The following is a 12,522-nucleotide window of genomic DNA, read 5'->3' as shown; positions in this document are numbered from 1 at the left end:
TTCCATTTCGTTTCCAAAACTTTTATTTACCAAGTACTTTTTAGTTTCGGCATATTTCTGCCATAATTTTCATTTTCACAAAGTTTTTTTAATTCTCATTCTGTTCCGCCACAACTGTATTTCGTTTCGAAAATTTTTATTTCTTTTAGCACTTGTTTTCTTAATTTCGGCATATTTCTGCAATAATTTTTATTTTCACAACGTTTCGTTTCAAATTCATTTTGTACCGTCTTAATTCCAAATCGTTTTGAGTACTTCTAAAAATATTTTATAACTTTATGTGCAAAATGGAATAGTTTTCTAATTTTTTTTTATCAAAAATGTGTATTTCAGAACATTTCAGTGTTCTATAATAATTTTATTTACATATTATCTACCGTTGTTGTTTACTGTTTTTTTATGATTTGTTTTTGTACTTTTATTCATAATCATTTCGTTTCGATTCAATTCCACTTCGTCGTTCAACTTATACGTTTGCTTCTCTTATATTTTCTATGTTCTAAATATGCTGATTTATTACTTATATAATAGATCAACAAATTTTGCCCAATTTATTTGCGATTCAAAGCATAGCATTTCACTACCATATTGTTCCACAACAAATTTTTTAAGCCATTTTCTTAACAAACTCACATTGTTATGATTATAACGATTATTCTGTGCAAATTCCATGACGTTTATTTTCTATGTTCCATTTTCAATTCGTTCCAATTATATTTTAAGCCGAATTATTATGTAATCATATGTAAAATTTTCTCAAGAATTAATATTTAATATGATAGTTGTGTGTTATGTAAAATTTTCTCAAGAATTAATATTTAATATGATAGTTCTACAAGTTTTGCACATTTCAATTTCAATTCAATTTCATATGTAGCATTTCACTAACACATTGTTCCACACAATTTTTTAGACAAAGTCTCGTTTTAAAACACATTAAAACTAGCAGTTGTGTTCATTATGACTATTATTTTGAAGTTCCACAAAATTTTTTTCTATGTTCCATTCTCAATTCGTTCCGATTATGTTTTAGGCGCAAATTATTATTTAAAATTGGTTTCCGTAAGCTAGATATATAAATTTCAATTTCCTCGTTTCATTTCCATTACGTTCCGTTGGCAAAATTGCTTTGGAAAGCGATTTTTATGCATATATTCTGCACCACTGCCGCTGGTAAACTAAATTTTTGTATAAAATTTTGTGTTTATTTAACAATTTTTAAATTAACAGTGGCCACAACTCAACTGGAGAATAGCTCATCAAAATATTTGTGCTGTTAAATGGTAATTAATGAACATAGATACATATGTAACAAAATAGTAAATTGTCTATAAAGTGTGTATATGAGAGTTCATGAATATATAGTGCATACATACATACATACATATATAACGCAGAGTAAATAAGCCTACTCATGCACATACATACATACAAACACAGAAATACATATGAAAGAAATGCATTCGAAATAAATGTAACCCACCAATGTATAAAGAAAATTAATAAATAAACAAAACTTAAGCCGATATTGTAAGCATAATTAAATAAGTATATGTAATTGCAGTAAAACCAACCTAAAGGACAATTGAAGCCAAAATTGTATAAAAAAAATTTTTTGTTATGAAAAATATTAGGAAGAAGCGACCACAGGCAGCCAGTGTTTTAATAATCGTTAGATAACAGTTAAAATAATAAATTATTTCATCTGTTCCCTGCATACAAAAACTAACAAAGAAGCGCTTACATGTTTTCTCAAAATTATTTTAAATACATATGTATGTGTACCGTACAAATTTGTTTGTTACAACATAAAAGTTCAATGTGGAAACAATTTATCAAAAAATAAACAGTCCAAAACTTGAAATAAAAATATTACAAAAAAAAAATACAATACATTTAACCAATACGTGTGCATGTGCTCTTCTTGTGCTGTTATACAGTCTCAATGTAAATGATTACAACAAAAACATTTGGCAGCGTGTCAAAACAACAGAAATTAGCAGATAACTACTGCAGACAAAAATTTCCCACATTTCTTCTACACAAACACACACAAGAAAATATGTTAACACCTATACAAATAAAATGATTGTAAAAAAGCTACAAAGTAAATGCATGAGACATTGAAAATAAAATACGCTGAATATAAAAATTTGAAGATTTTTGTGTTTCATTTTCACTTCGTTCCTAAATATTTGATGTAACTATTTATTTTAAGCGCAATAAATTAAATAATAAATAATTAGTTAAATAAATGTTCCAATTCCATTTTGTTCCACCCTTTTTATTTCATTCCATCTCGTTTCATTCTTCATTCTTTCTTTTTATTTTAGGCGTATTAAATTAAATAACATATGTACTTTAAATTTAATAAATATTCCAATTCCATTTTGTTCCTTTCGTTTCCATTGCTATTATCATTATATTTATTTTAAGCGTAATAAAGTAAATGACATGCATTAAATTGTATAAATAGTTCAATTCCATTTTGTTTCAACACTTTTTCATTTTATTCCTTTTTATTCCATGCCTATTTTTCATACTTTCATTAGGCCTAATAAACTAAATAACATACATTAAATTAAATAAATATTTCAATTCCATTTTGTTTCAATATTTTTTCATTTACGTTTCTTTTATTTCCATTCCATTCACTTTTTAATGTTACCATTCCTTTTTGTTCCTAACACTATTTCATTTTCATTTGTTTTATTTTCGTTTCTATTCCCATAAAACCAACCTTAGTAATAAAATAAATGTTCTAATTTCATTCATTTTATTTCAACACTTTTTTCGTTTTTATTTCGTTTATTCCCACCCCATTTACTATTTAATGTTCCAATTTCGTTTTGTTCCAACACTATTGCATTTTCATTTTTTCGTTTTTGTTTTCATTCTATTCCCATAAAACCAACCTAAGTAATTAAATAAATGTTCCAATTCCATTTTGTTCCAAAGACTTCCTCATTTCTTTTATTTCCACCCCATTTACTATTTAATGTTCCAATTCCATTTTGTTCCAACACTATTGCATTTTCATTTGTTGTTTTTTCATTCCATTACTATAAAACCAACATAAATATTTGATTTGTTTTACTGTCTTTCGCACTCGATTTGTATAACTTTATTTCAAGTTCGATCACGTGTACCTCATTTTTTCCCAATTTCTTTTCGTATAATTTGTTGTAATTAACTACGCAACAGTTTTGGTAAAGTTTTGCCTTTTGGACCGATTTTATTCGAACCAAATCCAATTTTGACGAGAATGCTATTAATCAAAGGATAAATCTTTGCTTTTAATTGAATTCACGCGCTATTCCCCTGTTAGTCTGCTTAAGGGTTGTTTCAGTTCTAAAGAAACATCTTCGGCCATGCGCCTTCATTTAGCCTTTGTGGCTTACGACGCCACCAGCTGTACTCACTACTTTCCAGCTAAGAAATTCTTTCGAGCTATCAGCGCTTGTTTGCTCAACAATTTTATTTTGAAAAAAGTCATTTTCATTGTAAAATATTTTTAATAAATTCAAACGCGAGCAAAAAATTTCGAGCAATTTTGTTTTTGTACAAAAAAATTCAGTTCAAATAAATGCTAACTTTTAAAGTTTGATTTTATTTACGCAAAAGTCAAATCTCAAAATTAAATGTCCGTTAAAATTCAAATTTCATACGCAAACCACACACTTCAGCAACAACAACAAAGAACGAATTGTTACAATATTAGCCACACGCGCCAAACAGCACCAGCTCGCTTGAAATTTTAAAATTGTTCTTTAAATAATTTACAAACTTGACGGGATTATGGACGCAACAGCTGCAACGCGACAGGTCTGTATCAACTCGAGACCGCCAAGTTCGTATAATGTCATTTGTAATAAATGCAATTCGTTGCCGAAGTTCGCACACTTCGTTGACTTTTTGGATCACAGTCGCGCGGTGCACGGCCCCATAGTGCGACGTGTGAGTGCGACTCAAGTTGCGTAGCTTTTGATAGCATCCGCCCACTTATATATTATTCTCTCTCTCACACAGAGCGCGCTCTCCATTGTTGCGGAGGACACGCTGGTATCCGCACGCGGCAGTGTAAGTTGTGCGCACAAATGCATTTAAACGCATACTGCCTCGAAAGTTATGACTTGCCTCTTTACAGATCTCTCATCTGAGCGCACATAGTTGCGCTAGTCCCACCTTTACCGGCTCATCGCTCTCCAACACCATTTCCGACAGCCACTTCGATCTGAACACACTTAAGCGCCAGAGTTTGCTGGATGTTATCGGACTGCTGAACAAGTGTTTCTGCATTTGGCATCGGCCATCGCGCGAATGCATGCCGCGCAGTGAGCGTCTGCATGCCTATCAGTTGCTGCTGTTGAAGTTGCGAGAACATATGCCCTTCGTGACGTTTCGCGATGCGCGCAGTATTGTACAGCAGATAATACGTATTTACCTGAGGAAGCAGCGGTTGGGCGATGCCGATGGCGCTTCGCCGAAAGATCGTGTGGATGATGACGCGGTTCATTGGCGTGTGTCGCGCCAATTGCGCGCTATGAAATCGAAGGCGGTTTTGGATAAACTCACATTTTTGCGCGGTTGTGATGATAAAGATGTGGAGGAGCTCGTGCCGGACAAACACTGCGCTTTCTGCAATATCGGCTTTCAAAACACCGAAACTTTGTGGACTCACATGGTGAGCGCGCATTTGCCGGCACGTAAGCAGCAACGCAACAGTAATATAATGGCCGATACTATGGTCTCGGAATCCACAATGGATACAGTCTATTCTAGTGGTAGACGTAGTCACGTCTCGCGTTCCACTTTCGATACGGCAACGGATACTACGCAGCAGTCGCAAACCGTTTCCGAGCCCACTAATTTGAGACGCAGTCGTCGTCGTCGTCGTGGTATTTTTCGGAATAGACCATATTTGCGCGCAAAAAATAAGGTGGTTTCTCTGAAGCGGGTACGTATGGAAAATGGAGTTTTCTAAGTACACAATTTTTTGTTTCGTTTTAGCTACGCCAACGTCCTCAATCGTCAAGACATGTCAGAAGTGATGGAGACTCCGTTAGTGTAGAAACGAAAGTAAGTCTTAATTGTTATTAAAGTGTAGAGCTTCATAATTGTAATGGAGTTTTTGACAACTGCAAGCTTGATATCCTTATTTCGAACCTGATACCAAATTCTTTCTTAAGTTAGCTCTATAGAATTATGTTCAGAAATCCGTCGAAAGTTCGGAGACGGTTTTTGTGTCAATTATTGTAGTTCCTTGGTATTTGTAGACGAGACACAGAAGTCCTCACAAGTTCACAGTATCTTGCTACTATTGGATTCAAATTCCTGCTTTTCGAACATCTATAGTCTGCCTACCACGAAACGAAACAACGCCTTTATATCCAGGTTTTCCTATATCCCAACTTTTTTGATCGTCTCATAGCATACATCATTAGGACTTTTCTCTAAATAAAGACTCCGCAGTAAAGTCATATACTTAGATAAAGCGTCGGAAGATATATTGTTATTTTTGACGGTATTTATCGAGCCAGTCAGGATTCTCGCTTATGCTAGGGCTCCGAGGTTTTTTGATAAGTTTTATTGGAGATTTAAGTAACGCAATTTCGTCTTCAAAGCTCACCTTGGTTTTCTAAAGACCAAACGATATAAGAGATATGGATTGGATGCAGCCATCCAAGGCGAATTTTAGAGTTTTATTATGTCCTTCCACAAGCCATCATATTCTTGTGCTCGCCCCTCTTTTCTTGTGCTACCACAATCATCATATTCCATTTTATATTTTTTTTCCCAGTTCTCCACCTCTCACCTCCCAGACTATACCGATCAATTTCTCGAAGAGTTCATCGATCTCTACCGTGAACAGACATGCCTATGGCAAACGAACTCGCCCGAGTACCGCAATCGCAAGCTTAGACAAGCAGCGTACGATGTACTTCATAAGAAATATTGTCAATCACGTAATGTGCCCTCTGTCAGCCTAACCAAGATCAAATCGCTAATACGTAAATTACGTTACTACTATGATCGGCTACAACAACCACACGCTGATCGCTTTCGCAGTCAAATTTGGCGACGTATGTCGTTCATCGATAGTTGCAGAACGCCACCCAAGCGTAAACGTAGCCACAGCGCAGACACATATAAAACCATCGTCTACGATTGTAGTGAATGTCCGCGTAAATTTAAACGACCCGCAGCGTACGCCAAGCATATTCTAAAAACACATCCACCCACCGAATGTCCGCCGTGTAATGAGAATTTCAATAGCGCCGATGAGCTAGTGCATCATCTACTCTATATGCATCGCAAGGAGACCGATTGTCCGCTATGTAAAGAGGGTCAGAATGAATGGCGCAGTGCGTCTCATCTCAATCAACACTTCTTCGAACATCGTTGTCCCACCTGCGCGGAGATCTTTCGCGATGGCACCAACTATCGACGGCATCGCGCCAAGTGTCGGAATATAAATCGCTTCCGTTGTAAGCATTGTGCTTCTAAGTTTACCAGCACCATGGACTTTCGACGTCATGCAATGGCCTCACATCAGGAGGATCGGCCGTTTCGTTGTGAGGATTGCGAAGTTAGTTTTAAGTACTTGGCGCCATTGGCCAAACATCGACGGCTACACAAACGAGTGCAATCCTATTATGCGCCGTGAGCATAACTCACGATGGTATCGGTGTAACATGTGAACTGACACAGCTCTAAGTTAGTTTTAATTGGAAAATTTTAAGTTGAATTAAAATAACCATCATTACAAAAGATGTTTAGCTGTTGGTCTTCATTAGAACTGTTAACTTCAGCGTGGTAAGTATACACTTAAAGCATGAACGGGTTACCGTGAGACCACTAGACCGCAGGTGCTAGGGGAGTGAACAACTGAGTTTATTTTCTTAACAAAAACTTTTTATTAAACTATTACTAAGCACAAGGCACAAACATAACAGCATTTATGGTATAAAACAAAAAAGAATCTCTCTTCAACAAGCGAATCGAAAAGTTTTCGTTATTATTTGTCGTCGTCCTCTTCTTCCGCTCGATCCATTTCAACCTCAGCATCGTCGGTTTCTACTTCCATATCAGCCAAGCCAGCTTTAGTTGCGTCATCCTCTTCTTTACGTGCGTCATCTTCGTTGCTCTCTAAGACCATATCTCTACTCCTACGCACTGCACTGCTTTTACCTGCTTTCGGCAAACAAGGACCGTTGTGTAAGAAGCTTACTGTCGGAGCTTCTAAAAGAGGAAACAGAAGCGAAACTTTAGTATGTGCATTGCCACTTCCGTCTGATTACTGATCATATCACCCATTGCAGAATTTGCACCTAAAACTACTGAAAATTGAAACAGGAACTAGTCTTTTGGTAGAGCTGATCTTTACTGTTTCTACACAACTTGGAATATGAAACAACTCCCTAACTGCGCTCTACTCGCAAGCGGTAGCTTCTGAGTACCTCACAAATTCCACATTATCCCAAAAATACACTAGATCTTAGACGATTTTCGCTAAAAACAACCTCTACTTGAGCTTTACGCAGTCCTACACACTTTGGTATGTCTCAGAACAGAGGCCGCCGATTATTACTCATTAAGATCAGTTATCATATTTGCTTTTCTAAACTCGCACCATTTACTTACTGTTGCCTAAGGTTCTTTGCAATATCGAGGAGCATCTGATTTTATTGTTGAGAACACAGCGTGAGGCCGTTGTCATCTGTTCACCATCAACCAAGCCACAAACTGGCATATATAGACGCGGACAGACGGTTTCCTCACATATTGGTGTCGTAGCTGCTGGCAGAGCTGCAGGCGTGTTATCCGTATCGGCAGATGCTGCACTAACCAATAGGTGAGCTGGCAAGCTCACGAAGGCGAGAATAACTAAACAGCTGTAGGCAAGCATTTTCGTATAACGTAAATTACTTTTTATGCAGAACGTTTATTATTTTTGAATTTTAGTAAATATGTATATACGCGTAAAGCACGGTTACTTTGTTCTAAGACACTTTCGGATTTTGTGATATAACAGTGCTCGAACTCAAGCGCTTTTAAATGAATCACATGAAGGTTAGAGTGCGCTTTGGATCGAAATGTATGCCAACAACTGTATAAATACAGTTATTCGGAGAACTAACAAAGCAGTTTGTTTGTTTAGTTTGTAGCTGGAAATAAGAACTTCAGGGTTGAATCTTTATTGGATTTGCGAAAACATTTGGCGCAACAAACCTAATTGAAGGCCGGCCTTGGTAAAGTTCAAGTTACACGAAACATGTGTGTTTTTTTTCGTCTAAATATTTCTGATTTAAAGAGTGAGAAACAAGGTAAAAAAAAAAACTTTAAGTATTCAGTCGACAATAGATATTGGTATTCAGTAGATAGTCTATAGAACAGCACAACTAGTGCGAAGTAATTAATAGTAACGATTGGACTAATGGACAGCTCTATTATTGATGATTGATGATGCAGTTTTCGATTTATCAACTGCCAGGCCGAATCCCTCTAGGACAGTGGTCTCGACATAAGCTGCTGGCGAACAGCAAGAACTAAGCAAAATCCGTCGAGTAAATTGACTGCTGTACAGAAACCGGAAGAGCTTGAGAAATAGTCCCAATCGGAAGATGAACTCAGGAACAAAAGCATTTCCGCGAAGTTTCAGCGTTAGAATTTCAAAGCTGGACTTCACAAGGGAGATCGCTTTAGTTTGTTAACTACGGCTGAGACCTTCGGCATACTTTTAGAGCTAACTTGTTGGCATGGTAGTATCAATAAAATAATAAGTAAGCAAAAAGTCGTCGTAGTTTGAATGGAGGAAATATGATTTTAGGAAAAGATCTTTCATACTAGTTCGGGACTATTTACGGAGAGCCTAAACAGAGGTAAATATGTAAGGTGTTGTCTGAGAAATCTGCACAAACTTTAAAGATCGGTTCTTATACTGAAACGTGGATTATTTCTTCACTACACATCTTCGTTAGTCATAAAGAGGGTCGGAAGGTCTCTACATATGGTCTATGCAAAGAGTAGTCAACAGGTATGACACGGAGTTAAGCTGTCTAAAAAGGATTTCTGCTTGTGGCAGTTACCTAAGACCTGTCTAGATGGAAATATATTTGTGATTTGGCATAGAGGCCATCATCGATCTGTTTCCGAAACTGTCGTTTTGTCCAAAAGGTTTAGAAGTGGAGAGGGAGCACAAAGCTCTAGAAGGTGTAGTGTTCGAACACATTATGAACACAGTAAGGAGTGACTTAAATAAAAATAAGTTTGAATTAACAGATTATTGGTGATTTCCGTTAGATAAATGTCAACTACAATGGCTCTCAAACTGACGGTATACAGCTGTTGTATGCTTGTAAAGTTTTGTTTTTTTGCAACAGTTGCACCAAATTTTTCGGGTAAATTCCTAAGAGCAGCAAAAATTTCTGTTCAGCACGCAAGAATCAGCATTTCACATACGCCGTTACTTTTAAGCGAAGTTTTACTCTGTCGTATGTACATGAAGACCATAAAAAATGGTTTATTTATATTTATTTATAAAAATAACGGTCATTATTATATATTTATAACTGTTTATTGCACTTATTTATTATTTAGAAGCATTTGTAGACAGCAGCTGAGTAATATTGTTAGATTCTAGCACTTTCTTCACAGCATACCAGCACATTTTTGTTATTTACACCGCTTAGAGACAATTTTTTTTTATAAATTTGCTTTTATATTTACTAATTTATTACACATATTTAATTACTTTAAAAGGCACCTGCAGACTTTGTCTTAAAACGCTTAAGACATAACTAACCTAACCTCAAAGCTCATCCATATAACCCATTTTGCAGGCATGTCGCAGTACCTCCAACAAACGCATATTTACTGCGTCGCCACCAATCTCAATGGAAACCCTACGAAACTCTTCGCCACGCAAATTGGTCTCGAAGAGATGCGAGATCTTCGCACATTCCGCTTCGCTCGAGAGCATCCAGGGTAGAAAGTGTAGACAAATCATGACGCCATAGAAGGCATAGCGTTTAAAGTGTGCATGGAATGCTTCAAAACTACGATTTTCAATTTTAAAAAGGAATATAATTAAACAAGCATAAGTAGTACACTATACACCTACCTGTAGGCCGCCAATTGCGCAGCATCAACGTTCGCATTGGCTTTAACAGCTGCCTGCAATGTATTAAACATATTTGTGTGGTATGTTTGCAGCATTTCCAACCACATGGACTCACGCGTTTCCTCAGTGGTATTCATGTACATGAAGAAACTCAAATCTAAAGAGGGGCTACCATAACGCATCTCCTGAAAATCAATCATTTTCACGTCGGCCACTTTAGGCGCCGCAATATCGCCGGCTACCGGCGCTTCATAACGGAACAGCACATTATTGCGATTGTAATCGCCATGTAATATGGCGCCGAAACACTTGTCCTGCTCGTTATCCTCAACACCTGTGCGTATTTTCTCCAATAGGCGCGTTGGCTCTTCAATATATTTCGCACGCAAATCACGCAAACGCTCAATTAATTTTAAATCATCTGCATTCTGTTTATCAAACGTATTGCCATTAATTTTACGATCGAAAAAGTCATAAAGGCGATCGAAAGCAGCGCGGTAGAGATAACGATAAAAGTTATTTTGCGCATAATTCGGATCCGCATCGTTGATGAACGGCAGCGTGACTATTTCACTTTTCAAGCGCTTCAATTGCGCTGGATCAATTAACCGCAAGGCATAGCTAATGGCATGATATTGTCCGATGGTACGACACATTGGCAACAAGTGTTCACGCGTTAGATATAGACGTGGTCCCAGCACATAACCGCGCGGTTTCAAATGTTCGAGCACTAACACTGACTCACGTATACCCGGCGCGGCGCTCAAACCTGCAATATAACCAAATTTCGCCACATAAGGATGTGGCACCCAATCGTCAATGGTGATGTTGAGCTTAGCGGCGGCTAGCACTTTAGCAAAGGCGGGCAAGGCGCGTTTATACACAAATATTTCATTGGCAAATTGTATGTACGACTTGCTGGACTCGCGAAAGCATACATCGCCTTTCATGAATTTGGCCACAAGCAGCCGCTGCTTGGCGCTGTGTGGAAAATTAGTGCAAATATATTAGTGGAAATATGCAAATTTAGTTTTATTTAGATTTTTACACACCCGTCGGCAGTCGATGTATGTAATTTAATGTTGTAGAGTGCCGACATAAAACCGTCCAGACCGCTTGCATGCTCCAGCTCGAACTTCAGCAAAGTCTCGCCTTGCAATTTTGTCAAAATTTCCGGCACTACATATTCTTTAATATAATTTAAATGCGTTTTGTCGTTGGACTCACTCATTGTGTTTAGAGTTTAGCGCGTTGACTGTTTGATAGGCACTGTTTGGCAATATTGTTGAAATTTCGGCAGCTATGTTTCATGCGCAGTGTGTCGGAGGCTGAAAAGGAAACATATAACGTAGAAAGGAAGTTAGTAATAAGAATTAGAATTTTTACATTATTTTTTATTAAACATTGTATATTTAAATATTTTATTGTATTTTTGATAAATTATATAGCACTTGGGGAATAAATATACTATTGCGTCTATAATGACTTCTACTATAATTAGAAGAGTACTGGTGAGTTATTATTTATAATTGCTTAATTTGCGAGCTAATTCTCGTGCTGCTAGCTCCTAACGCTTCAAAACACAACTTATGTAGTAATTGTTTAGGCAACGCGCTTTATTTTATTATATGAATAAGCATAGTAAGCCTAAATTAAATAATGTGATGCTTATCAGCAAATTATATCAAGATTTTAAGTGGCACTTAAGCGCTTAAACAACGTGGACGAATCACTATCTGCGATGGGTATATTTTTTCAGATTTATTTACATATACTTATATTTATATCTTGTTTATCTGGTAAGTGCAAAAGTACTTGAAAATTCATACAATAATCAGCTATCAAAATCATACCACTACCACTACAATAACATCATATGCATTATATTTAAAATGCAACCGTGTGCAGCGATGGTTGATTAATTAATATCAACACTTTTCAAACTCAATTTAGCAATTTGATTGTTATTTCGCTGTCAGCTGTAGCCGTATCTGAGTGCGTCGTAGTTTATAAACGACAAATCTTCATTGTGCAACGACAGCAAGTGCAGTGTATAAATCTAAATCCGCACATACCATAAACAATTCGCATGCGAATTTCTGCTCAAGAAACTGCCATTACGCGCTTAGGCGACCGAGCAATATAATTTTGCTTTGTAAAATCCCTCACCATCAATTCACTACACGAAAATATAGTTGTATGTAATTTGACACACGCATGCTATTACAATTTCATTGTTTATTTATTTGTATTTAATATGTTTACATTTAAAACACCGGCACTCACAAATATGACCTCACAGCTTGCTATTGTTTCAGCTGGTTGACGTTTATTTGACAAATATTTTCGCTTCAAAATTACATACATATGAACGCAGCGTTGCTTTGGCGCACCAATTT

The 12,522-nt window shown here is 36.6% G+C and overlaps 3 protein-coding genes across 13 annotated transcripts; 1 reads left to right on the top strand and 2 right to left on the bottom strand.

Annotated features, from left to right (window-relative positions):
- The first annotated feature begins 3,512 nt into the window (after window positions 1–3,512).
- On the top strand, window positions 3,513–6,773 carry LOC106626273 (zinc finger protein 711). 3 transcript variants are annotated; one of them, XM_036376921.2, is made up of 5 exons: window positions 3,513–3,957; window positions 4,030–4,080; window positions 4,148–4,957; window positions 5,011–5,079; window positions 5,801–6,773. In XM_036376921.2, the coding sequence occupies exons 1-5, from the start codon at window positions 3,799–3,801 to the stop codon at window positions 6,665–6,667; spliced, it is 1,956 nt and encodes a 651-aa protein (XP_036232814.2). In that variant the 5' UTR covers window positions 3,513–3,798; the 3' UTR covers window positions 6,668–6,773. The 3 variants fall into 3 exon arrangements, with proteins under 3 accessions (XP_036232814.2, XP_036232813.2, XP_036232815.2); XM_036376920.2 differs by having other exon boundaries at window positions 3,513–3,972; XM_036376922.2 differs by having other exon boundaries at window positions 3,514–3,825.
- A 120-nt stretch (window positions 6,774–6,893) lies between these two features.
- LOC118683661 (uncharacterized) lies at window positions 6,894–8,325 on the bottom strand. 2 transcript variants are annotated; one of them, XM_036376924.2, is made up of 2 exons: window positions 7,645–8,325; window positions 6,894–7,239 (listed from the first exon to the last, which is right to left on the bottom strand). In XM_036376924.2, the coding sequence occupies exons 1-2, from the start codon at window positions 7,907–7,909 to the stop codon at window positions 7,019–7,021; spliced, it is 486 nt and encodes a 161-aa protein (XP_036232817.1). In that variant the 5' UTR covers window positions 7,910–8,325; the 3' UTR covers window positions 6,894–7,018. The 2 variants fall into 2 exon arrangements, with proteins under 2 accessions (XP_036232817.1, XP_036232816.1); XM_036376923.2 differs by having other exon boundaries at window positions 6,894–7,242; window positions 7,645–8,051.
- A 1,230-nt stretch (window positions 8,326–9,555) lies between these two features.
- LOC106622382 (uncharacterized) lies at window positions 9,556–12,426 on the bottom strand. Of its 8 annotated transcripts, none has more exons than XM_036376927.2 (4): window positions 12,293–12,426; window positions 11,176–11,451; window positions 10,124–11,104; window positions 9,556–10,058 (listed from the first exon to the last, which is right to left on the bottom strand). In XM_036376927.2, exons 2-4 carry the CDS (start codon window positions 11,352–11,354, stop codon window positions 9,812–9,814), a joined length of 1,407 nt encoding a protein of 468 aa, XP_036232820.2. In that variant the 5' UTR covers window positions 11,355–11,451; window positions 12,293–12,426; the 3' UTR covers window positions 9,556–9,811. The 8 variants fall into 8 exon arrangements, with proteins under 8 accessions (XP_036232820.2, XP_036232821.2, XP_036232826.2 ...); XM_036376928.2 differs by having other exon boundaries at window positions 12,199–12,379; XM_036376933.2 differs by lacking the exon at window positions 12,293–12,426 and adding an exon at window positions 11,633–11,790.
- Window positions 12,427–12,522: the final 96 nt, after the last annotated feature.

Source organism: Bactrocera oleae, chromosome 5 (genome assembly GCF_042242935.1).
Source record: "Bactrocera oleae isolate idBacOlea1 chromosome 5, idBacOlea1, whole genome shotgun sequence".
Classification (NCBI taxonomy): Eukaryota; Metazoa; Arthropoda; class Insecta; order Diptera; family Tephritidae; genus Bactrocera; species Bactrocera oleae.
Note: the sequence above shows the minus strand (reverse complement) of the source record. Positions and strands in the feature narration are given on the sequence as shown.